The sequence below is a fragment of the Thermobia domestica genome, chromosome 15 (assembly GCF_964235325.1).
Source record: "Thermobia domestica chromosome 15, izTheDome1.hap1.1, whole genome shotgun sequence".
Lineage (NCBI taxonomy): Eukaryota > Metazoa > Arthropoda > Insecta > Zygentoma > Lepismatidae > Thermobia > Thermobia domestica.
In genome coordinates, this window is record NC_137468.1 from 82,504,430 (window position 1) to 82,528,963 (window position 24,534).

General features: G+C 35.6%; 1 protein-coding gene across 1 annotated transcript in view; it reads left to right on the top strand.

Moving 5' to 3' along the window:
* LOC145671113 (alkaline phosphatase, tissue-nonspecific isozyme-like) overlaps positions 1-23,540 on the top strand; it is a 524,627-nt gene extending 501,087 nt beyond the window's left edge. Inside the window, exon 8 of the mRNA XM_081739901.1 lies at positions 22,720-23,540. Coding sequence (XP_081596027.1) covers positions 22,720-23,189 — 470 coding nt within the window. The 3' untranslated portion in view covers positions 23,190-23,540. The remainder of the gene's footprint in view (positions 1-22,719) is intronic.
* The last annotated feature ends 994 nt before the right edge of the window (positions 23,541-24,534 follow it).

The window sequence follows — 24,534 nt, forward strand, 5'->3', positions numbered from 1 at the left end:
AAAATGCCAATTTTAACCCCATTCATCAATTATGATCTTTTTTCATTTAATTTTCTCCTTAACATTCCTTCCGTTACGTTTCTCCGAACACACTTAGAGCAGGGCGCAAAATTTGGAAACCAGACGCACACGTCAATCCAAAAATGATGGTCGCCTGTATCTCTCGCGTACAAATCATGAGAGGTCCCCCCCCCCATGCGGGTGCTTTGGTTTGACAAAATTCCATGTCCGTTGTGAAGACTTCACATTCCGTGTTTTCTTTGACTCAGTGACAAAGTGCGAAACAGAAAAACAGAAACTGCGCAGCCCTATGAGTTTAGGCGCAAACCATTCCTACTGAACACTGGAAGCCAGCTCTGAATTTTTAGTCGCCAATGGTGACCGGAAGTTTTGCGCTCTGCTTAGAGTTTCAACTTTAACACGATTAGTCAATTCAAATGATTTCTCCTTTCACTTTCTTTTGTAACTACTCTTCCCAGAATACATTTAAAGTAGCAACTTTAACACAATTTGTCAATATCAATTTTTTTTTGTTTTACTTCCGCCATTGTAATCTTCTTTCTATTACGTTTTTCATAATACACTTACAGTAGCAATTAAAATAGCATTCGTTAACAGCAATCTTTTCTCCCTTCATTCTCCCTTCTAACCTCTTTCATCACACTTTTCCAGAATGCACTTAGAGTAACTATTTTAACACAATTCATCTATATCAATGTTTTCTTTTTTCAGTTTTTCCCTTGTAACTTGCCTCTTCGTTATATTTCTTAGAATATTTATAGTAGCTACTTTAACACCATTCGTCAATAGCATTTTTTCTCTTTCTACAGTCTCCCTTGTAACCTTCACTCGGTCATGTTTCTCAGAATACACTTAGAGTAGCCATTTTAGTACCTTTCATCAACTGTAATCTCTCCATCTTTCACTTTTTCCCCTTCTACTACGTTTCTCAGAATACACATAAAGTATTAATTTTCACATCATTCGTCAGTAGCAATATTTTCTCCTTTCACTTTATACAATGTAGTCTCCATTCTGTTATGTTTGTCAGAATACTGACAAGACTAACAAGGTACATTCACGAAGTGTCCCTTCGGGATTTGCGTAAAATTCATTCAAATGCAAAGTTTTCCGCTGACGAATGTGTATTGCACTAATTTTAGCGGCCCATACCGGTAATTTGCACTTTATATGCCTTCATATATCCGAAATTCAATCATACATTATTATAACAGTCGGACACAAAAGTGTTTTTGTAACTGGACATGAATGTAGGCATATGCAAAACAAATTGGATCAAGGACTGTTTCTCTGACACAAGTTATCCACCCCGGCCGCCATCTTGGATTCAACTTAGTTTTTAAAATGGGAATAAGTGAAAGCAATACATCAAATTCATGTACAATTTTCTCGAAAATTTACTAGTCTAGTGAATTTTACTGTAGCTTATACCGCTGCATGTTAAATCTCTCCAGGCACCTTGTGAATAGACATTGCAAAGTCAAGTCAGTTACGCTTACGTTTGTCATGTTGACAAATCAAAACAATTTCTAATTGAAAAAAAACACTGTAAGTATAAACAAACTCTTTACAACATTGGTGTCACAATCTTATTATATTTCTGTGAGTGATTGTTATTACTTCCATGTTATACTATAACAAGAAAATATTGTACCGTCAAAATGCCTAATGTATATTCAGATACAACAAGATTTGGATGAAGATCTACCATTTCTGTATTGACGTCTGTGTGTCTGTATGTACGCACGTTCAGAGAATATTTCGTCAACGATAAATCACTTAAAAGATTACATATACACATGGCCCTGCACAACTTTCTGTTTGGTTCAATATTTGTATGAAGTACCTGACATTAAACATTCAGTACTTTGCAAACTTACCAGCTACGGTAAAACTCACTACACCAATGAATTTCCGAGGAAATTGTACATGAATTTTATGTATTACTTGCACCTATTTTATTTGAAAAACCGAAAGTTGAATGCAATATGGCGGCCGGGGTAGGTAACATGTGTCAGAGAAGCAGCACTTGATCCAATTTGTTTCGCATATATCCACATTCATGTCCAGTTACATCTAAAGAAACTAAAAGCAATTTTGTGTCAGAGCATTATAGAAATGTATGATTGAATTCCGGATATATGAAGTCCCATAAATATGCAAATTACCGGTATGGGCCGCTAAAATTAGTAGAATACATATTGGGCCGCAGAGGACTTTGCATTTGAATCAATTTTACATGAATCCCGAGGGAACACTTCGCGAATGTACCTTGTGAGAGAAGCGATTTTAACACCACTCTCAATATCAATCTCTCCTCCTTTCACTTTTTCCATAGTTATCTGCATTTTGTCACGTTTCTCATAAGGTATTTAGAGTAGTAATTTTATCACCATTTGTTAATATATCGATCTTTTCTTCTTTCAATTTCTTCCTTGTCTCTCTCTCTCTGTTCGTGTTTCTCACAATAGACATAGAGTAGCAATTTTGTCACTATAACCTTTCTCAGAATACACTTACAGCAATTTTAATACCACTCATCAACAGCAATCTTTTCTTTGTTCACTTTCTCTCTTTATCCTTTCTTTTATCACGTTTCTCAGAATATACTTAGAGTAACATATTATATTGCCATTCGTCAATAGCAATTTCTCCCTTCCATCTAGAATTCACTTCTATTCCTCTTCTTCACGAGTAATAATTTTAATACCATTTCTCATCAGGAATTTTTCTTCTTTCAGTTTTCCTTTTCGAACATCCCTTCTGCCATTCTCAGGATACATTTTCTTCTTCTATCAAATTTTCTTTTCTTTTTTTCTTTTTTCCTTTTTTGTATTTTCCTCTAAAAAGCAAATTTGTAATTGTTCTTACAGTCATCCCAGACAGCACAATTCACGTACAGTACCCTATAGTAAATGTACAATTGCACGGATACAACATGTGCATCATCTGTATAAATGCACGCCTGTACATGTGATGCACATATACGTCACAGGTCCTATTCAACATCTTCACGTGCGCAGGACATGTGCAATGCAGGTGATTTACAAGTAGCACGTATTCGATTTACATGTAGTGCACAGGTGATTTACATGTAGGACAGCGGTGATTTACACGTAGCACACAGATGATTTACATGTACGACAGCGGTGATTTACACGTAGCACACAGGTGATTTACATATAGGACAGAGATTATTTACACGCAGTACCCAGATGACTTACATATAGGACACAGGTAATATCCTCGTAGTGCAGAGGTGATGTAAAAGCATATTCGAGATGCAACGAAAAAAAGAGTTTATATATTTCGTGTCTTACGCAGTAAAACTATCTATAACACCAAAAACATCACCTTCAAAGTATATCACAAGTAACTCATAATAGTCAGTGAGAATTTTACTTTTGGAATTTATTATTTGCAACAAGCAAAGCTTTAGGTAGTATCTTTGACATGTTTGCCAAGTAACAAATAACGCAACATATTCTGCTGTAATGGGTCACGAAAATAATTTTGTAAATCTATGAACTGTCTGACAGTAGTTACATCAGTACAGTTCTGACACCTGTTGATCTTGTATCCTAGCTCAGCGGACGTTATGGAGATCTTACAGTCATTCAGCTGTTATTCGTCGAAAAGTCTCTATAACACCGCCTGCAGGAAAAACGACACCTACCAAAAATGACGGTTACTTTATATTGTTGATGTGAATGAGAGTAAAAGAATGAAAGTAAACGTATACACTTGCACGGTATTACGAACGTCTCATATACACGTGCACTAGCCGTGAAAATGCACATGTACACACAACGGCTTAAGCATCGGTAATTTAAATGTGCTCATCCACGCAAATGCACATGTGTACATAACGGCTACAGCACGGGTTATATAAATATGTGCTTCATCCATACAAATGCACATATGCACATAACGGCTTAAGCACGGGTTATATAAATGTGTGCTTCATCCATGCAAATGCACATGTGCACATAACGGCTTAAGCACGGGTTACGTACGTGAGCTACAATCATGCAAATGCACATGTGTGCATAACGGTTTAGACACGGGTTATATAAATGTGTGCTTCATCCATGCAAATCCACATGTGCACATAACGGCTTAAGCACGGGTTCTGTACGTGTGCTTCTTCCACGCAAATGCGCATGTGCACATAACGGCTTAGGCACGGGTTATATAAATGTGTGCTTTATCCATGCAAATGCACATGTACACATGCACGACTTAGTCACTGGTTATGTATGTGTGCATAACCCACGCAAATGCACATGTGCACATACACGGGTTATGTATGTGTGCTTCATCCACGCAAATTCACGTGTATGGCTTATGCACGGGTTATGTATGTGTTCATCATCCACACAAATGCACATGTGCACATGTTCGGCTTATGTATGGATAGTGCACATGTGTCGTACACGTACGTGTTGTCTGGGATATTTTTAGCCACCCGTATCATTTTTCCGTTTGATCAAACTAATTTTATTTAGAAACTATACTCCAAAATTTTCACTGACCAACTAAGTATACTTTTCTTCTTAACACTTTCATTTATATACAGTATTTATTTATTTTACTGCTGTTATGCGTGCTTTGATTTCTTAATTGCAACACAGAAATTTTTCTCTACTTTACTATTCCCTGACACTTAGTTACGTCTTTTCTGTGTCCCTCCAAATTTTCTACTAGTGAATGACAGTAATATATATTTGTTAATACGAGGGTGATTCAGAAAGTAATGCCACCAAGGTGATACCTTTATTTCTTTTGACAGATAGCACCGATACAGGTATCAGTGGATAGCTTGCAATATCAGCTACAAATGGTAATATCATTTTTCAACACAGCCCCGTTAGGGCTACACTCTTGCGTCAACACGGAACAAGGTTTTAAATCCCGTTTGCGAAGAATGGTTGTGGCTGCTGGTGACACCATTGTCGAACTGCTGCTTCCACCTCAGCGTCGCAACTGTAGCATTGGCATTAAGGTGATCCTTAAGTTTGATGAAGAGCCAAAGGTCATAAGGCGCAAGATCCGGACTATAGGCAGGGTGAGGTAGAATGTCAACAACACTTTGCCAGCAGATGGGACAACTTCGAATTTTTTTGGCGGAGGAGAGGACGTGTGGCGGTACTCTATCGATGAGTCTTCGTTTACAGGTCGTAATGGTGTATCCACGACTCGTCGCAGCGATGAATGTTCCTGGGCGCACAACCTTCCGCAGTCACAAATTCAATAACAGCCTGCTGTTTCAACCAGACGTCAGAAAGTGAAACAAGAGATATTCTATAGCTTAAACATCAGTGCATTAATGATAAACAGTTCAGAATGATTGCAGCACTAATGACCAAGTAGTGGGCTTCGAGGCATTACTTTCTGAACCATCGTCGTATTTTCAAACATGTGTTGTGACCATGGACTTCTTTCATTCATGGGTAATGATGTAAAGCAGAAAATTTCTTAGTAATGTTCAAATACTTACATACAATAAAATATATGACGTACTTGAAAATATACGTGGCTAATCCAAAAAGGAAGTCTAATATATTTTTTAAGAAATACAGAAGTATTCAAGAATGTTTACAGCATTTTAAAGCTCGTGCATTTGTCTCATTTTCTACATACTCATTATTTTGATCGATGCATTTTTGTAGGTGTTCTTTTATGTTTCGTATGCCCGTCTCACGCCAGCTTGCTGCAATGTATTTGAGGAACCATTGAACCTCATCATTGTTGTTGAAGTGCGTTCCAGACAAATAAATGTTGTTTCAACTTCTTAAAATAGATGCTAGCGGTAGTCACTGGTTTGCTCAACGTTTGTAACTGTCTTGTTGGAAATTGACGGTCTCCAGCTCCTCTCTTCGTCGTGAATTTTCAGTACGACTAGCTGCAAACTTCTTAGATCACTTGAGGACGTTTTTGACATTCATGTAGAACTCGCCATACATTCCCGTCAATTGGACATGAATTTCAATTAGTTTTACAGTTTTCGAGTTCAAGAAGCAAATAACTGTGGAAACTTCGCACCTGGAAATAGCGTCAAGCAGGAGCCCCATTACAAGCAACTGCCAAGCCAAGACAGCGTTCCAGGGAGATCCGCGCCAGGATTGTCACACTCGAGACTCGCGACGATGCCTAATATAAGCCTGAATTATACCTAACTTTGAAATTACCTTTTCGCGGTAATTTTAAAGACCTGCCACCACTTATCTTCTTTATTTTAATGATATGTTCTAACTGTATTCATATATTAAAGAACTAGCATGACTGTCACGGACGATAATGAAATAAATTTAGTAGATAGAGCATTATATCTATTCAATTGCAGTTAAAATACACTTGAATGTGACTTAAATTTATGTTTGTACCTTTTTAGTTTATATTCTTATCAAACACCGAGATTATGAAGGAACGGACCTGCTTCGTAAAATAGGATCCAAAATATCTAATTTATTTCATTCCACAGTCAAACCTGTGACTGAAACGTAGTGTAAAGGGGCATTATTTTTTTAAACAATATAGCGTACCCAGTTAAAGCTTTACATTACAAAGATTATATTAGTAAAATGAATTACATTCCTTATAAAAAAGTTCAATTTTACAGCTTAGTGCACATATTACTCAATATTGATCTCTCTTGTGGCTATATGGTTACGCGTCTTTGGTGCAGGAGACCTAATTTCAATTTCCAGGTGAAGCTCATGTGATTCGAATTCCACGTTAAGGTGCATGTCAATGTCTCATTGAGTCTGGATGCTGATAGAGATGCTAAAGTGTAGTCTAATTTAATATTAGAACTATTAAATATTACAAAATAATGGCTTAACAATATGACGTTGCGAATTTGGCCATCAAATCCCGTTTTATGTTTTCACTTATTTCTTCTACGCATATTTTCGAGGGTTCCAACAGAATAAATTAACATTATTAATATTATTATTAAGTATTCTCCTTTCGGCAGGTCCTGGTACTAATGAGGGTTGTTTTTCTTTTCTTCTTCATTTTCAATTTGTGCCTGGAAATGTTTCTTTCACGTTTCTCGATTTTCAGTTTCCTCTTTTAACTTCCAATATTTCCTTCTATTTTTCAAATCATCGACCACTTGTATTCTTATTCTTCTTATTCTTCGCTTTGCTTGCATGTGTCTTATGGAGGTATGAAGAAAACAATTTCTTCGCAAGATATGTCCAATCCAATTGGCTTTTCTACGAAGGATGGTGACTAGAAGCGTCCTCTTCTCTCCTATCTGTTTTGAAACTCCTTTGTTTGTTACTCTTTCTGTCCATTTTATCTTCTCCATCTTCATCCAACACCACATGTCGAAGCTTTCTAAATATTTCTTCTCGAACTTCCGTAATGTCCAAGTCTCTGAACCATGATGTCCAATACTTCATATATAGCACTTGACCAATTTCTTCCTTAGTCCAATATTAAGGTTGCTAGTTAAGAGTGATTTTTTCTTGTTGATTTTTTTTTTTTTTTTTTTTTTTTTGCCCATGGAAATTCTCGACCTGATCTTCAGTGCATTAACATTAGAGATAGATTAAATGTGACTTTCGATTCGAACTCAAAGTACACTGAGGTTTTGAAGATGGAGCATTATTTTCATGTCTTTCAATTTACTGTGCTTCTCGAACACACTTCATTTAGCATACATTTCTTATTTGCACACAAAACATTGTGATTTGTAGGGCTATCGTTAACAGGCTGCAACTACCCCTTGAGTAATGATTTATTATCTCATGTCACTTTATAGTTTCCGTATAACTAGCTGGTTTCGAATTCGATTCCCGCGCATTTTTTTAAGAATCCCAATTGTTTCAACTTGTCATTGCTTCATATTGATATGAAAATAACACACTCGTGAATCATTACAAACACAAAATACATCACTTCAAACAAAGTTTGGGATGCAAGTATTTCAACTTTCTCTAAGCAACTTCCTTCTGCAAGAGTCGGTTCTCTCTATTGGAAGGAGGGAAGAGGATGAAGACCCCACTTATATTTTATGAAGGGAACATTGTAAGCAATCTGTGCCGATTTCGACACAGTGCTGAAATACTTCTTTTAGGGGTATGTTTCTAGGTCTATCCCGACGCTGTCCCATCCGGCCTCTCACCTGAAGTTGTAAAGTGATAAGGGACAGAAACATCAAACATCCGTGCACTCAGGTTTGAATTGACGATAACGAAATTAGTGGGTACTCTTTTGTAGGCTTTACTTATTCAATTTATTTTTGAAAATTTCTGTAAATTCATGAACACTACATAACGGAAATACGAATTGGGTTTGTTACTCCAATCGTCGCTAATCATTCAAAAGGAATAGTTGCTGACGATGGTTGAACCCTCAAAACTTTCATTCCTTCATCTTCTCCAGAGGAAAGAATGAAATTATGCTAGATTTGACCAAGATGACAAAGTTAAAATTCTAGAGAAGGTAATTCACCTAACACGGCCAAAGTCTTTTACGCTCATCTGCTCACGACAATTCCTTCCTCCACCAACGGTTGTGCTCGATGTGGTGGCTACGAGAATGGAGTATCGCTCTGCAACGCAATTTCCACTTAAGCAGTGCGCATCGAAGGTGTGTGAGGGGAATTGTAGACCACACCGCTTGACAAGTTTTCCAGAGCCCCGCTATGGTGGTGGGACGTCTTCGCGCGAGTCCTTGTTTCAGAAGGCCAAAGGCGCAGAAATCCATCGGCGACGCATCTGGTGACTTCACAGGTACGGACGAGAAAGGTACAACAGACACACCAGTCTTCGTGACCATACGCCGATAATACGTTGCAGAACTGCGAGCAGTGTGACTGAATGCTTTGTCCATGTGGATCCACACCTTCCAGGTGTCCCTGCCATACAACCATGGGATGTGCGTTGTGTATAAGGGTTCCATGGTGTTCGTTTGAAAGTAGACTACATTTACCTTGGCCTTCGAGCCCACACGATACATTGGCAACTTACCAGGGACGCAGAGACCTGCCACCGCCATGAAGCCTTTCGATAACTTCTCGCGACATTCACGGACGAACTCGCCGCGGCCGTTAGCATCATGTGGTGATTAAACAATGGCCCTGGGCTTATTGCTGTCATCAAAATAGATCCAGGATTCATCCAGGGTGACAACCCACTGCCATTTGTCACCTGAGAGGTATTGTTCATACAACTTTCTTGCGTTCGTGACTCTCTCTTGAATGTACCTTGGTGATAACTTATGCCCCATCGCCTTATGACGTTTTTTCAGTCCAAAATTGTCCTTTATGATACGACACACTGTACTCTGTGATATCCTGCATGAAGTGCCAAGATTGCTTTGGGTGGATGGGTTCTTCACAATTGATACCTGATGTTTCTCACAACGCGTGGTGCCCTGGCTGGACATGCCGTTTTCCTTTTCATTCTCACGGCTTGATCGTATTTAGGGCCGGTGCTTTTACAGCGCTGGCTTACCCTTGCCACTGTACGCCTGCTGATATTGTTGCCCCTTGCCGTACACATGTTCACAATCACTGACGCACTGAATTGTGCATCGGAAAGTGCACATATGTACCCTTCACAATAAGGTGTCACTTTAACAAACATAGCAGCTGTTCACCACAACTTCCATATAGCGCTGTACTTAACTCACTACTGAATTGACGGGGCTACTTTCATTTCATTTATTTGCCTGCTTCATTAGCTTACAAAGCATGAGAAATTCTCATGTAAGCGTTACAGTTGTCAGAAAGAAAAGAAAGAAAAAAAACATACAATATTGTCAAGTACCAGAGGTATACATCATGCATATTTCCAAAACCAGATAATAGGATACATTAAGTATAAAAACATGACAACTTACATCTAATTAGGTAACTGTTTGTACCACACCAGACATGTACTCACGGGTAAGTATCTGTAACCAACTCTTCAGTTAATGAGTCATTTAAATATTCTTCAATTGAATAATAGCACTTTTCAGTGACTAGATTATATAAAGTCTTACCAAGAATGAAAACATTGGTCATATTTTTCAAGTGCAGATTAAGTTTATTATACAATCTGACACAATTCATGTACACGGGTTTGCTTATATTAGCATATTTTTGATGCATATGTCACTACCTTGTCTTGTATTATGGCTATGAACATGTTTGTTAAAGATAAAAAGATGCTTGTTTTTCACAGTAAAAAGAATAGATTTATAGATATATAAGCTGGGGAGTGTTAAAATTTTTGCTTCTATTAAAACCTTTTTACAAGTCGATTTTGTGAGTAATCCAAAAATTATTCCAATCGCTTTCTTTGCAATCGGAAAGTGCTTAAACTATTTTCAGCAGATCCCTACTGTGTTATGCCGAAGTTAATTAATGAATAAAACTTGGCATAGTAAAAGCTAAGAAGTGCTTCTCTCGACACAGTGCCTTGAAGTTTGTATAAGGCAAAACACACGCTACTTAGTTTCTTGTTTAAAGTGGAGATATGAGCAGACCATGAAAGATCATCACTTATGATTACACCTAAAAGCTTTGTTATGCAAGAATATTGGAGTAAGTTAGAAGATATTTTTATTCTAGATGATATACGCGGTTTTCCTGGAAAATGAAAATGTAAGAGGATCGATTTATCATGATTTATAATTAATCTAATCGCTGTTAACCATTTTACTAATTTCTCCGTAAAAATGTCAGATTTCCTCTCAACTTCTTCTATTGATTTTCCTGATATTATCATACTGATTTCATCAGCATATAGAATACATTTTGCTGGATGCATAAATTCTAACAAGTCATTTATATATATCAGGAAGAGAATAGGACCCAAAATGGAACCTTGAGGAACACCTCTGATTACAGTTCATAAAGACGAACAAGTTGTTTGAAACCCATTTGCAGCTAATTTTGATATTTGTACCGCTTGTTGCCTACTGGATAAATAAGAGAGAAACCAGTTGTGAGCTACTCCTCTAATACCATAAGCATACAACTTGCTTAAAAGAATAGAATAATCAATTGTATCAAAAGCTTTGGATAAGTCGATGAATAGGCCAACAACATATTTACTGTTTTTTAATTCAAGAGTTATATTGGACAAGTAATCAAACAGGGCTGTTTCAATACTCTTCTTATTTTGAAAGCCGTTGTGATGGTGATAGTAAGTTACATGACTTCAAAAAATTGCAGAGTCGTGACTTCATCACATATTCAAAAATTTTTGAAAATGTGGAAAGAATGGAGACTGGGCGGTAATTTCTTACATCATGCATACTCCCCTTTTTATGGAGAGGAATTACTTTTGCCATTTTTAACACTGATGGAAAATATCCTTTCTCAAGAGATAGGTTTACTAAATAACAGAGATGGTTTACAATGAAAGGAAAACAAAATTTAATAACAGTCACTGGAACTTCATCAAAACCTGAAGATCCCGAATTAGACATCCTACTCAAAATTTTCCATAACTCCTCTACTTTTGCTGGAATTTAAAAAATCGTATGAGAATGCATTGGAAATTTCATCGAGTCGTCATAACTCGCTTGTATGGGGTCAGGTAATGGTACACTATCTAGAAAATGATCATTGAAGACATCTGCAATCCGCTTAGGTTCTTTAATAATTTCGTCCCCAACTTTAACATACTCAAAGTCGCTCTTTTTGTTGTTTGTTCCACCATTTAAGATTTTCCACATAGTTTTAGCTTTATTAGTAGAATTAAGTATTGTGGAGCTATTTGATAGTAATTTAGCTGTTTTAATTACTCTTCTGTATATTTTCCTTTACTTAAAAATATAATTTCGAAATCTGTGAGGAAGTGATCTATTTATTTTGAGTAATCTATTATATCTAAATAGGTTACTTTTAGAAATTTTAATGCCTTTAGTTAACGACGATTTAGTGGACGACGTCCGGATTTTACGAGTAACTTTTGGAAACGCCATATTGAAGTAATGTAAGAAAGTTTCAAAAAAGTATTTAAACTTACATTCAGTGTTAGACGTATTATATATGCCATTCCAAGACTCGTGAGAAAGCAAGAAATTTAGATATTCCATATTATGACTAGAGAAAATTCTCTTTGTAACTGTGTATACTTTAGACTTAAGAACAATGGTATTGTTTAAAGTGATTTTTAAAATAATCGCATCATGATCAGAGAAACCGGGATCAAATACTTCAAGGTTATAGGCAAATTGGTTTTTACTAATGATGAACTGATCTAGCGCACTTTTATTTTGACGTGTCGGTACATCCACTAGCGCTTGGAGATTGTACACATTCAGCAGATCTCGTAGATCGGATTTCTTTTTTTTTTGCTTCCACTATCTAATTTACATTAATATCACCACAGATGATCATTTTTTCAAAGTCTTTTCGTATGAAGTCCAAAAGACTTTCGAGTTTCTTTAAGAAAACAGTAAATATGCTGGATGGCGACCTATAAATGCATATAATACAAATGTTAACTCTTGGTAATTTAATGGCTACAGCTTCAAAGTCAAATTCACAGGTGAATTTTGTAATATCTATTTCAGAAGCTTTTAGACTATTGTGAACAAAAATGCATACACCTCCACGTTCGTGTGAAACACGAGAGAATTTAGTGATAAGATTAATTTTCAAAATTGACCTCCTTAATAAGTGTATCATTTAGCCAATGTTCACCAAGACAAGTAACCTTACATTCTTTCAAATCATCGGCTAAAAGTACATCAAAATATTCGAGTTTATTCCGGATCCCTTGTACATTCTGATGAAAAATACTTATTGTATTAGCTATCTTGAGTTCGGATTTTTCATCTGGTGTGCTAAAAAAGTTACATTTTTTACGTTATTTTGTCCGGCTGCAAGCGATACTGTATTATCATTGCTAAGACCTGTACGGGGGAAAGTAAGAGGAATGGAATCCCTGTTCCTGTTCTGAGCCTTAATCATATTACTTAAATTTTCACATACATGACGCTTTCCTAGATTATTCAAATGTAAACCATGATGGGTGTGAAATTCTCGTGGAAGACTACTTACATCTAATAACTGTACATTTTTAAATCGACTACAAACTTTACTAATGATGCTATTTGTTTTATGTACTTCTGAGTTAACACAAGAACTCTTCGATAGATCATGCCGGTGTGGTAGATTAAATACTATTACATTTGTATGAGTAAGAGTGCTGAGTGTAGTCTTCAAAACACGGACAGCATCTTCAGACTCATTTTTTGACACATCATTAGTGCCTCCTATAAGTACAACAGTATCAGTATCTGAGAATGATTTCTGGTTCACACATGAATTTACAACATTATTTAGTTTTGCACCAGGCTTCACAATACCTACTACGTTCATGTCATCACGCTCCTGCATTAATCTGGAAGCAAGACCACGACCGTGACTATCTCCTACAATGAACACCTTCCCTTGCACTTTTTTACCCGATTTACTGAAATTGAGTTTTCATTTTCAACACCAAAACATGACTTACTGCTTGAATCCTGTGACGGAAATCTTGGGCGACCCTGCTGATTTAAACGATCTACACGTCGCACTTGAATAGGCCTATTTCCTAGGCTTGCTTTACACTATCACACTGGCCACTTAACTCACTGAATCTGTTTTTTGTTTCAACATTATAATCGTATTATAGACCTGATACTTTATTACCCAGTAGTTTACCCTTCGTATTTGAGTTGCACACAGTGTCGTGTCTTTCTACAGCTTTCACACTCCATTGGCAATTTGCTTTTGCACTTACGTTGTGGACAGGGCTACAAATGGTTTTCGGAGGGCTAGTATTTCCACTATATTGTGATTTCCAACTGGAAAAAGATGGTATCTTCGCGCTGTTATTAGGTTCACTAGTAGCATTTGGAACTTCGGCCGTAATCCTTACGATGTCGCTCAAGGTCTTTCTATTTTGCCTACTGCTAAACGATTCTTGACCCAATTGTTGAAATTGATCTTGGCGTTGCAGTTGCTGGATATCTTGCGCTAAGAGTTCGACAACTTTACGTAATGAATGTAGTTCCTCATGAAGATTTGAAACAACCCCAGCTGAAATTGATATCTCACTAAGTTGATTGTCATTTTTTTTTCACAGGTACTATACGACATGCAAGACCAGCTTAAGATATTGGAATTTTTGTCAACTGCACTGCACTTGCCAAAATGAAAGAACTCCTTGCATCTTTCACACTTTATACCGTTTTTCAATACTCTTTTACATTTCCCACATTTAGTATTAACTGTAAAATTACCTGACATATGAGACCCATTTATACTATCCAACACACTGTCCGCCATCTTGCTACGGTACTGATCTCTGGTTCCTTCTCCTACGCTGTGCCCGTCAGCAGTTCTGTAAAATTGGCCACCTTAGGTGAACTGACCTTTTGTAAATGCTAAGTACCTGGGAATTATGCAACTGCTAGATTTACAAAGATGCTAGATATGGCTTCACTGGTACGCGCAGGATTGTTTCGGAGTGAGTAAAATAACGAACACAATAGTGTTGCCAACAGCCTCATGAACAATTTCCCTGCGTGCCCAGTTCTTTGGAGACCTTACATTTGGGATTACGTTCGTAATGCAGCAAGAATAAAGTAATTTATTGATTGAAAAATGCAGGGTATCCGAAAAGAAATATACAATTTAAAAAAATATTCTCGGGCTCCCTAATGTAACATTAGAATCCTTTGTATACCAAAAGCAAGATCATATATCAAAGTTTTTTAATTCTTTTTTACAAAAATTCAATATGGGCACCCTTCGTGACAAGACAGATATCTAGTCGATGTCCATTTCCTCCCATAGTGGAATCAACATACCTCTTTACAGCAAAGGCTTCTGTGATCTGCTCTCGCAGTTCCATCAGATCTCGAGGCAATGGTGGGACAAACACGCGGTCCTTGACAAGCCTTTTAAAAAGAAGTCGCATGTTGGTATGTCTGGAGACCTCGGGGGCCATCACAACAACACTTTATCATCAGAACCAGTGCAACTGTTGTGGGAAATGTTCATGCAGATACCCTTTCAGGTCATTATGGAAGTGAGTTGGATGTCTATCCTGTTGCAAAGTGAAATCTCAGGAGTCCTCTTCAATTTGTGGTATCAACCACATCTGGAGTATGTAAAATAGAAATGTTCTGTTACCGTGTTTTCTGCAAAGAAAAGCGACCCATAAAGCTTCTTTTTTGCACATGGTAGCTAAGACGTTTAACTCTGGAGAATCTCCGGCATGTTCAATGATTCATCCACGGTGTTCTGAACCACAGATTCGAACATTATGCTTGTTGACTTTGCTGTTGATATGGAAGCTCACCTAATCAGTGAAGACTATCCTGTCCCTAAAATCATCATTTTCAAGGAATCTCAACACTTCTACATTAAATATATTGCGACGTGTTTTCCCATATTTAGTGAGTGCCTGCATAAATTTAAGCTTCTAAGCCTTGAATTTCAAACCATTACGAAGAACATCCTAGACTATTGAGATGCAAAATGCTAACTCACGGCCCTCTTTCCAAGCTGACTTCAAGGGGCTGCATTGGAAGGATTGCCAAACTCTATCCACTGTCTCCTCTGAATGAAAAGAATGGCTAGTGCTTTTGCTTTTGTATAGGCAACCTGTCATTATAAATTGTCTACGTCAACGCTTAATGGAGTTCTTGTCAGGTAATTCGACTCCAAGCTATTGCCAAAAGTTGCATTGAGCTGTGACGAATCCTGTTTCTGCGTAGTCCATAGCACAAAATGTTGTATTCACCTCATCTTGAAAAAAAATGTGGTCTTGGGAACGGCGGATATTTCAATCAAAACTTGGAATATCTGATAGCAATCCTTGTAACTGACACGTCTCTTCACACACTAGGCATGTAGAAAAGAGAAAGAAAAGGGCACAATTCTTTCCGGCCACCCTGTACAAAATTCTCTTCCAAACAATAGGGATTTTATTAAATAATAGAAATTACGATATATATATATATATATATATATATATATATATATATATATATATATATATATATATATATATATATATATATATATATATATATATATATATATATATATATATATATGTATACGTATAGCCAAATTTTTAACGAGAAAATAAAAATTGTTTTGTATATATCGGTGTTTGAAACAGCGTGTTACACTTTATTTGATGATTAGTATAAGGAGAAATATGTGTAAGAATACTGTTTTTAAAATTAAAGTTTTCAGAAAGAATACTTCATAGAAATTTACCTTTCTCGCAAATTGTCATTATATCTTTTTTTTTTCTTTCTTTCTTACATTCCCACTTCACACGTTTCAAGGCTCAAAGCAGTTTGTGCAGTCTGTTTATAATAAACAAAATTATTTTAGTACTCCCATCCCCACCTATAAAAATAAAAAAGAAGAAAAAAGCAAAATATTTTAATAGAGAAAATCCCAAGTCAAGCTTTCCGAGAAAAGTTTGAATCCTGAGGATAGAAAATATTCTAGTAACGTATCCAGCCGGGAGATAATTATGGATCGAAAAAAAGAAAAACTATAGAAAATAATCAAACAAACATACATAGAAACATGCAAATATAAATTTCAATGTAAAATCAAGACACCTGCCAACAAAATCATTTGAAAAAAAAAATGATTCCGAAAGGGAATGTGCCGACTTGGTCATTATCACTGGACATGTTACTTTCCACAATGTTGTCAAAAACATTACATACATCATCTGAAAAACAGCTCATATGGGTTTCACACTTTTTACTTCAACTTTGTATCATTTTCAATTGTAAAAAGGTTTTTTGGTTATCCTGCAGCTAAGAGCTTTCATGTTGGTTTCATTGGAATTCAATTAGTTAAAACAATGAAAAGACCAAATCTCTCGATAGATATTCTATTGCATTTCAAGGGATCTGTCAATATCCATCGACAAACTGTTGTGTGCCTTCTTCTCTTACTATATTTTTCTTTTAAAAAAAAAGTAAAAATCTAATTTCCCTTTTTGTTAGGTACCTTGAAAAATCCATTTCATTATCTTCATTACGTGGTGTCATCAAATATTCATCTTTCCTAGAATTTTAGTTCAGCTTCGCCTTTCTCTTTATTTAACAGGTATTGATTTTACCCCCCGAGAAAATTAAAATGAAAAACTTGAGATAAATTCTGCTGAAGTATCACAAAAGTTGTATATTAGTATTTCTCTCCTATTTCAATTTAATTAATTACAACTGTTACCTCCTTTCTAACTCCCTGATGTGATAGCATCTTCCTCTTAATCAGTTTTCATTTTTCAAATTTAACTTTGTGTGTGTCTTTATTCTTGATCTAAGCATTTTTGCAGTACGAATATTCCGTATTTCTTTGCTATTAATGTTATACCTTTTTTGCAGAAATTTCACCATAGGCAGTTACCTTATTGTAATCTTTTCTGTATTGGATACAGATAATTTTGTTTTAACCTTAATTAACATGATGAAACTTGTATTTAATAAAATTATTTCTTTTTTATTTTTAATAACTTTGAATGTGTATGTTGTGATTTGTTACTTTCCTTACCGGGATCGATGCCTGGCTCCTCCATCATGCAAAATGATCCTGCGTAGCTCAGAAATTTGATATTTAATTTTCCATAGCCCGCGTAATTAATTGTAACATCAAGGCCCACGCGCGAAGCGTCACTCCGCAAAGTTTATTTATCTTGATTTCATGTGTATTTTGATCTAAAGCGATTTTAAATTATTAAACATTTCTTTTTCAATGTATTTTACAATTGGTAGCGTATATTTTACAGTATAAATCCCTTTTATTAGTTTTAAAATTGTACTAAATAAAATCCAAGGGAAAAAAGGATAAACTATAGACATTGAACCATGGAATTCATTTTATCAAGCAAATAATTCATGGTAAAATGTTATAAAAGTAAAAAGTAAATTAGTAAAGTATTATGAAAGTAAAGCAATATAGTTCATTCAAATATATTCAATATTTGGAAATAATCTGACAATACATAATTGCATACACTGTATTATAGTTACTAAAGTCCAGAAGGTATAACGTCGTTAACTTCTCGCGCTTGTATCTGCTTGTCACTGGGGGTATGGTAAGAGGATCATCAATCACCATCCTTCAGATGACCTTGCGATGAGTAGGTTAAGCAAATCTGAAGGGTGATGATTGGCTAATCTCTTACCCCCAGTGACGAGCAGGTCCAAGCGAGGAAAGCCAACAACGTTATACCTTCTGCACTCTAGTAATTAACTAAGTTCTACTCATTCTGAATAACTGTCAACTTCAAGCACTTGCATTTTTTATCGTTACTCTCTCCATATACATAACCAGGAACATGTCTGAAGGAAACAAATTTCTTACACCTTGTAACGTGAAACGAGTGGGTCGGTTTTTCTTCCTGTAGCAAAAGCTGCACTGGCCATGGGTCCATCTTTCTTGTTTTGATTCAGATCTTATTCCCAGTATCTCAGGCGAAGTCGAATCGTAGTTGGAATACTTGTTTTGGTTGCTCTTATCCTGACGTAGTCATCTATGAACTCTCTTGAAAGCTGTTTGAGAAAGACATTCCGTTGCTTAGCTGAACCAGTTAAACATTTTATCAACATCTGGCTTTGTAGAATTATAAAATGTGATGATGCAGGACTTGTTTACATTTCCAATATCTTTAACACTGGCGTCTTTATGGCGTGAATGGTCCCAATGTTGTGGAAACTTAACATTTGTGAATGGCCTCATGCATTGTGTGTCACAAAGTGTGAGTTTCTTTACGTGAACATAAGAATAGTTAACTAGCATAACAAGAAAGTGAGAGCTCCATTAGTATATATTCCTACAACTCTCTCCCAAGACGAATCATTTTTAACAAACAAAATATACACCGTATATATACTGGTAGCAGAAAAACATCAGAATATTTGAATGATGTCTCCAAACTTTTTGAAAATAATATTTCTTCTATTAATTTCTTTTAATTTATGAACCCACAGTAGATTGTTAAATGAGAGCACTAAGATATGTCTGCGGAATCATCACAGTGCGGGGCAAAAATGGAGCTTTTTACCTTTTCGACTACCTGATCTTTTAAATCAAAGCTACTTCATTAATTCTATATTTCACAGTATAGTCTGAAAGCAATATTTTCTCTTTTTTTTTCTGACTTTCTTTCCCAAGTACAATTTTGGTTGTCCTAAGCATGCAAGATTTGATAAGCGTCTCAGCAATAGTATGAGGATTTTTATCTTTGGCTATTAAAGAGAAAGTTCATATGATACTTCTACCACCTTCTGATTTTGTTCATGAAAGATTCCAGAGAAATCCAACTTTATATGTTTCAGTGAGTTTCTTTTAACAATAAAAGAATCTTTAGCTTTGTCTTTGAGGGCTTGATGTACTGTTGACAAACGTAGTTCCAATCGGTTGGAACGGAGAGCATAATTACTAAGGACAGCATAGCACACAAAGTACTGTGATAGTTGAATGCCATCTTTTTCAATGAACGTAAAACCATACTTGATGTAATCTTCACTATATAATCTTCTCTTTAAACTGGAAGCTGCCATTTCACTTCACACACACATTGATATAAATCAGAAATCACAAAGTCAATACATAATTCAGAACACCACAAAATAGATCTCTCAGATCAGAACACCAGTCTGAAAAATTAAAGAAATGAACGATTGTGAACTTGTGTACGATTCATAACTGATTAACACGGAGCCAAGAATGTATACTGAATGATGATTTTTCTTATGGTCATTTAACTTACAAGTATTATAAATGTTGTGATATAAAGCCGTTAAATCAAATATAGTACAAATGCAAAATAACTATTCAGAAAGAACTGTGGTTTCATAAAAACAAATTTGATAATAATAATACTGCACTACAACGGTATGCAGAAGTCTTCCTGCAAACATATATAAACTCATAATAATAATAATAATAATAATAATAATAATAATAATAATAATAATAATAATAATAATAATAATAATAATAATATTGAAGACTTGAGAAATCAAAGCTATCTTTGAAGTCGCAAAGGGATCTGTCAGAAACCACACATGGCCAACGAGAAAAAAAAAGGACAAGGGATTCAAGGTTTATGAAGAGGCGCAGGTAAAGAAGGTTGGGAACCACTGCATTAGATGAATGAAGTGCATTTATAATGCTACACACCTTTTAACAGTGAATTAAATAAACAGCAGATGCAAATGCCTTATATTTACACATCTATTATAATACTATCTTTAAGAACGTAAATCCCATACTGTAATGAAAAATATTGAAAGTAACTTCCGTGTGACAAATAGCTACAGATAAATGCACAACACACACTTATGTATTGTCATTACACGTTTTACTTAATTTGTATTTAATATTCACATCCCGACGTTCTGTCAATACCTACCACATCTCAGATGTTATATTTAAACATCATTACGTATGTCTTGAAATGATTGTATGATTATACGCGTAATTATTATTTGATTTAATTATCTATGCATTAGAGAATATAGCATTAAATACCAATTCATGATCTTACAATTAGAAATTCTATGCTTTACCATGGAACTAACACGAACACCTGTGGAACTCCTTCTGAAGAAATATAACTGAATTTCAAAGACAATAAAATTCAAATCTCGTTTCTTTTAGTCTTTTCCATTCTACTACGGATGCCAGAACTATGTTCGCTTTTATCCTTTTCATTGGAAATGTTCTTTAACGTATGGGAATATAGGAGACAAAATCAGCATGTGCTCACATTTATACATAGTTTCGAAATACTACAGTATATCATTAAGTATTTCAATGAATGTTATATTTTTTTTCTACATTTAATAAAATTTCAAGATGTTTCACTACACTTAAAAACTAATTTTTAAAAAAATAATAAGTCTGCGCAATTTTTTTCTGATTGCGAAGTTTGGCTTAAAGCTCGAATGTGGCATCTTTGGTTTACTCGAAATTAGAAAATGTTTGGTTCGAAATAGTTATAATCAATGTGCTCATTCTCTATGGAATAAGATGTATATACATTGAAATAGCACATGGCCAAGCTAATAAATGTGTTATTTGATTTAAAATGTGGCGTTAGAACTTATGAGTCAACTTATATATTTAATGCATCGTTACTAGCCAAATGGATCAATTGAACTCACCATTTGCTCTATTGGCGCTAATGACGAGTTTCCACACTTGCTGTCTCCGAATTCTCTCTTCCTCTAACGATGACGTGATGCTTTTCTTGGGCCTAACTGCAGAATTATTTCTTGGTTTCGTTATTTACAGGAAGACAGCTTAATTCTTAGACTCAGCAAAGTCTTACGCATCGAGATTTATTTCCTAGATTAAAAAATGTCTTGTTGTGCTTGAGGGTCATTTAATTGTGTGTTTTAGCTTCTATGTTCCTTAATATGTTATGTGATTTTTTTGGCCTGCAGCGCCAGTGAATATTGCAATTTAGCCCTAAAATTAACAGCTAATATTGTACAAATTTATCATAAATATGGCAATTGAGTAATTACTATCCCTTGACCAAATATGTATCATATTACAATATGGTGGTTTCTGGTTCAATTCTAAGCTATGTGAATTGTTGTGGATAATATCATGTTGATGAATTTTCTTAGGATGTTTTCATGTCATTACATCAACTCTTTCGTCATCATTTATAGTAAGACACTTGTAATTGTTCTACATCTACCATTATTTGTATGTTGCAATAAGACTAATTCATGCATAGGGATAACGTTTCCAAAGTTAGTACACCCAATGAAGTTAAGTCCTTTTTGTCAGTTCTTCTTGACCATCGTGCGATTGGAGCAGACAATATCGATTCAATTTTCCTTTGGAATACAGCTGAGTCTGTTCTTATCCTTTGATTCTTTTGTTTAACAGATAGCTTTTCCAAAGTGTTTCTTCTCAGCTTTAGAAACACGGTAACATTATTCCAATCTATAAATTAGGCATGTATGCTCTTATAGACCTATTTCACTTCTTTCTCTTTTAATTCTTCTGTTTCAAGTCATTGAGAGAAACTCATAAAGGACAGACTTCACAAGTTCATAGTCCCTCTTCGATCTCTGCACAGCATAGATTTCTGCATCAAAAATCATATCTTACTAACCTATCTGAATTTCTTACTCATAATATTAACTGTATTTCACTTAATTCCTAACTAGGTGTAATTTTATCCTTAAATTTCTGAAAAGCTTTTGATAAATATGACATACATTTGATTTATAATAAGGTACCACATCCTGTTCCATTGATGGTGCTTTATGGCTTCAACAAATTCTTCTAAACTTGCTGACTAATATGCTACCTGGAATTTAACATTGAATCCTTAAGAACGTTCCCTTTTTAGTATTTCTTTGAATAAAAATAAAAATCATTATGTGTGTTGTATTAAGAAAACGTACACATTTCAAGAGCGTATACGAAACCATGGATCGGGATTACGTCCCAAGCATCTACACAATTTGCATTGCGCAGATCAACAAACATGTGTGGATTTCAACGGAGGACACGTTCAAGAAATACAGTGAATCAGTCTTGGTTCGGGATTCTCTGGGGAAGGGGGATACAGTGTATTTTTAATATGAATTTATATACTAGTACTAATACTTATCACATCATATAATTGAATCCAATTTATAAACATTCTGTCATTAACAATACTTTTAATATATTTTCAGGAATGGATTCCAAAGTATCAGATGTGGACAAAATGCCGTATACAACACTTCTCTATGGAAATGGTCCCGGTTATAGTCGGGATCCTACCACTGGAAATCGCGACAATCTAACAGGAGTCGACACCAAAAACAGGAATTACGTTCAACAATCAGCAGTGCCACGACAATGGGAGACACACGGAGGGGAGGATGTTCCCATCTATGCCCAAGGACCAATGGCTTACCTATTCCAAGGAACAGTGGATCAAACGTATATCCCGCATGCAATGGCATATGCAGCATGCATTGGTGACAATAAAAATCATTGTGAGGGCGAAGGGGCTTATCAAAGGGACTATGTGTGTGCGGAAGCATCTTCGCATAGCAGTAGAGACTTCGTTGGGTCTACATTAAGTGATAGTGTCAAATCAAATGGTGCTATTTATAAATACTTATTACTTGTTGGAGTAATGAGGTTATGTCTTTACTAAAAACACAATTAAGACATCGTGATAGAAAAGATTACGACTATAATTTTCGTGTTAATTATTTACCCGTTAATAGTTTGTCTATTATCATGAAAAAATCATGTCAATTTGACAAAAGAACATTTCTTGAAAAAGAGCTCAATTAAAACTAAAAATATCACAACTAGATTTTACAGGGATAAAGGAGTATTGAAAATTCTTGTCACACGGTATCTCCATAAATGAACCATAGATTAATGTTTAATAATCTCTTGATTCTTGTATTATTTCACTCCAGATAGATTTGTATCAGATTCATGTTTTAAGAACATATATATCACAATATATTTGACCTGTTTAGCATAAAAACAAATAAATTAGTCTTCATTTTTTAAGAAAGAAAGTTTGTTTGAGATATTTATATATTCTGAACACTGAAATGTAACGTTACATGAATTTACGTGAATTTATTGTCAGTAACAAAATTATTACGAGACACTTTATGGTGTATTGTTTGTTTTTCTGAATCGTGAGGCACTTTTCATGCGTTTGAAATATTCGCCATGCCCTAAGCATCGGTGGACCACAGATAGGTAACTAGCGACATCTCGCCAAAAATTAGCGGCCCTCCAGCGACGATCCGCGGTGGCCCCACTTCCATTTTCAAAATGATATCACCAGTGGTAGAGAAGCGACGAAACGCCAATGAACCACAAAATTACTCCCTCAAAATATGTTAAGTCGCTTATATGTGTGATCTTTTTATATTAAGGTGTGTATTAAACAGCACTAAACGAAGAATACCATGTGATGGACGCGAACCACTAACCTTATGATTAATAGCGCGTGTTCTTCCGACTTCGCCACGGAGGTAATAAAGAAAACTTTACTTGTAGAGGGATAGATCGTTGATGTCTTTTTAATTTCGCCAATCAGAGTGCTCCTTGAACAGCGTATATTCGACGATAACCGTTTGGAATCAGATAAAATGCATTCGCCATGTACTTTTATAACAAAATGACGCGCGTCTATTTACTTTAACTCGTGGTTCTCCCTATTCATTTTCTAATGATCGACGAGAGTTGCCATCTAAATTCGTGCAATTGAGAAGTTTGATGTAATAAGGGCAAGCGAGTTTACGCCGTTTTTGTATCAAACGCATTTGTGGCTTTTGCCATGCTTGTTTAACCTCCTGGTAACATTTCAATTCAATATCAGAATAGAATGCTGCATATTACATTGTTTTATGTAAAAAAGAAAAAAAATACTTAAATTTTCAACATCGTTTTTCTCCAACTGCATGTTTCAGACTTACGCCCTTATTGCATCAAACTCCTCAATTATACTCACTCATCCCAAGATTTTTCAC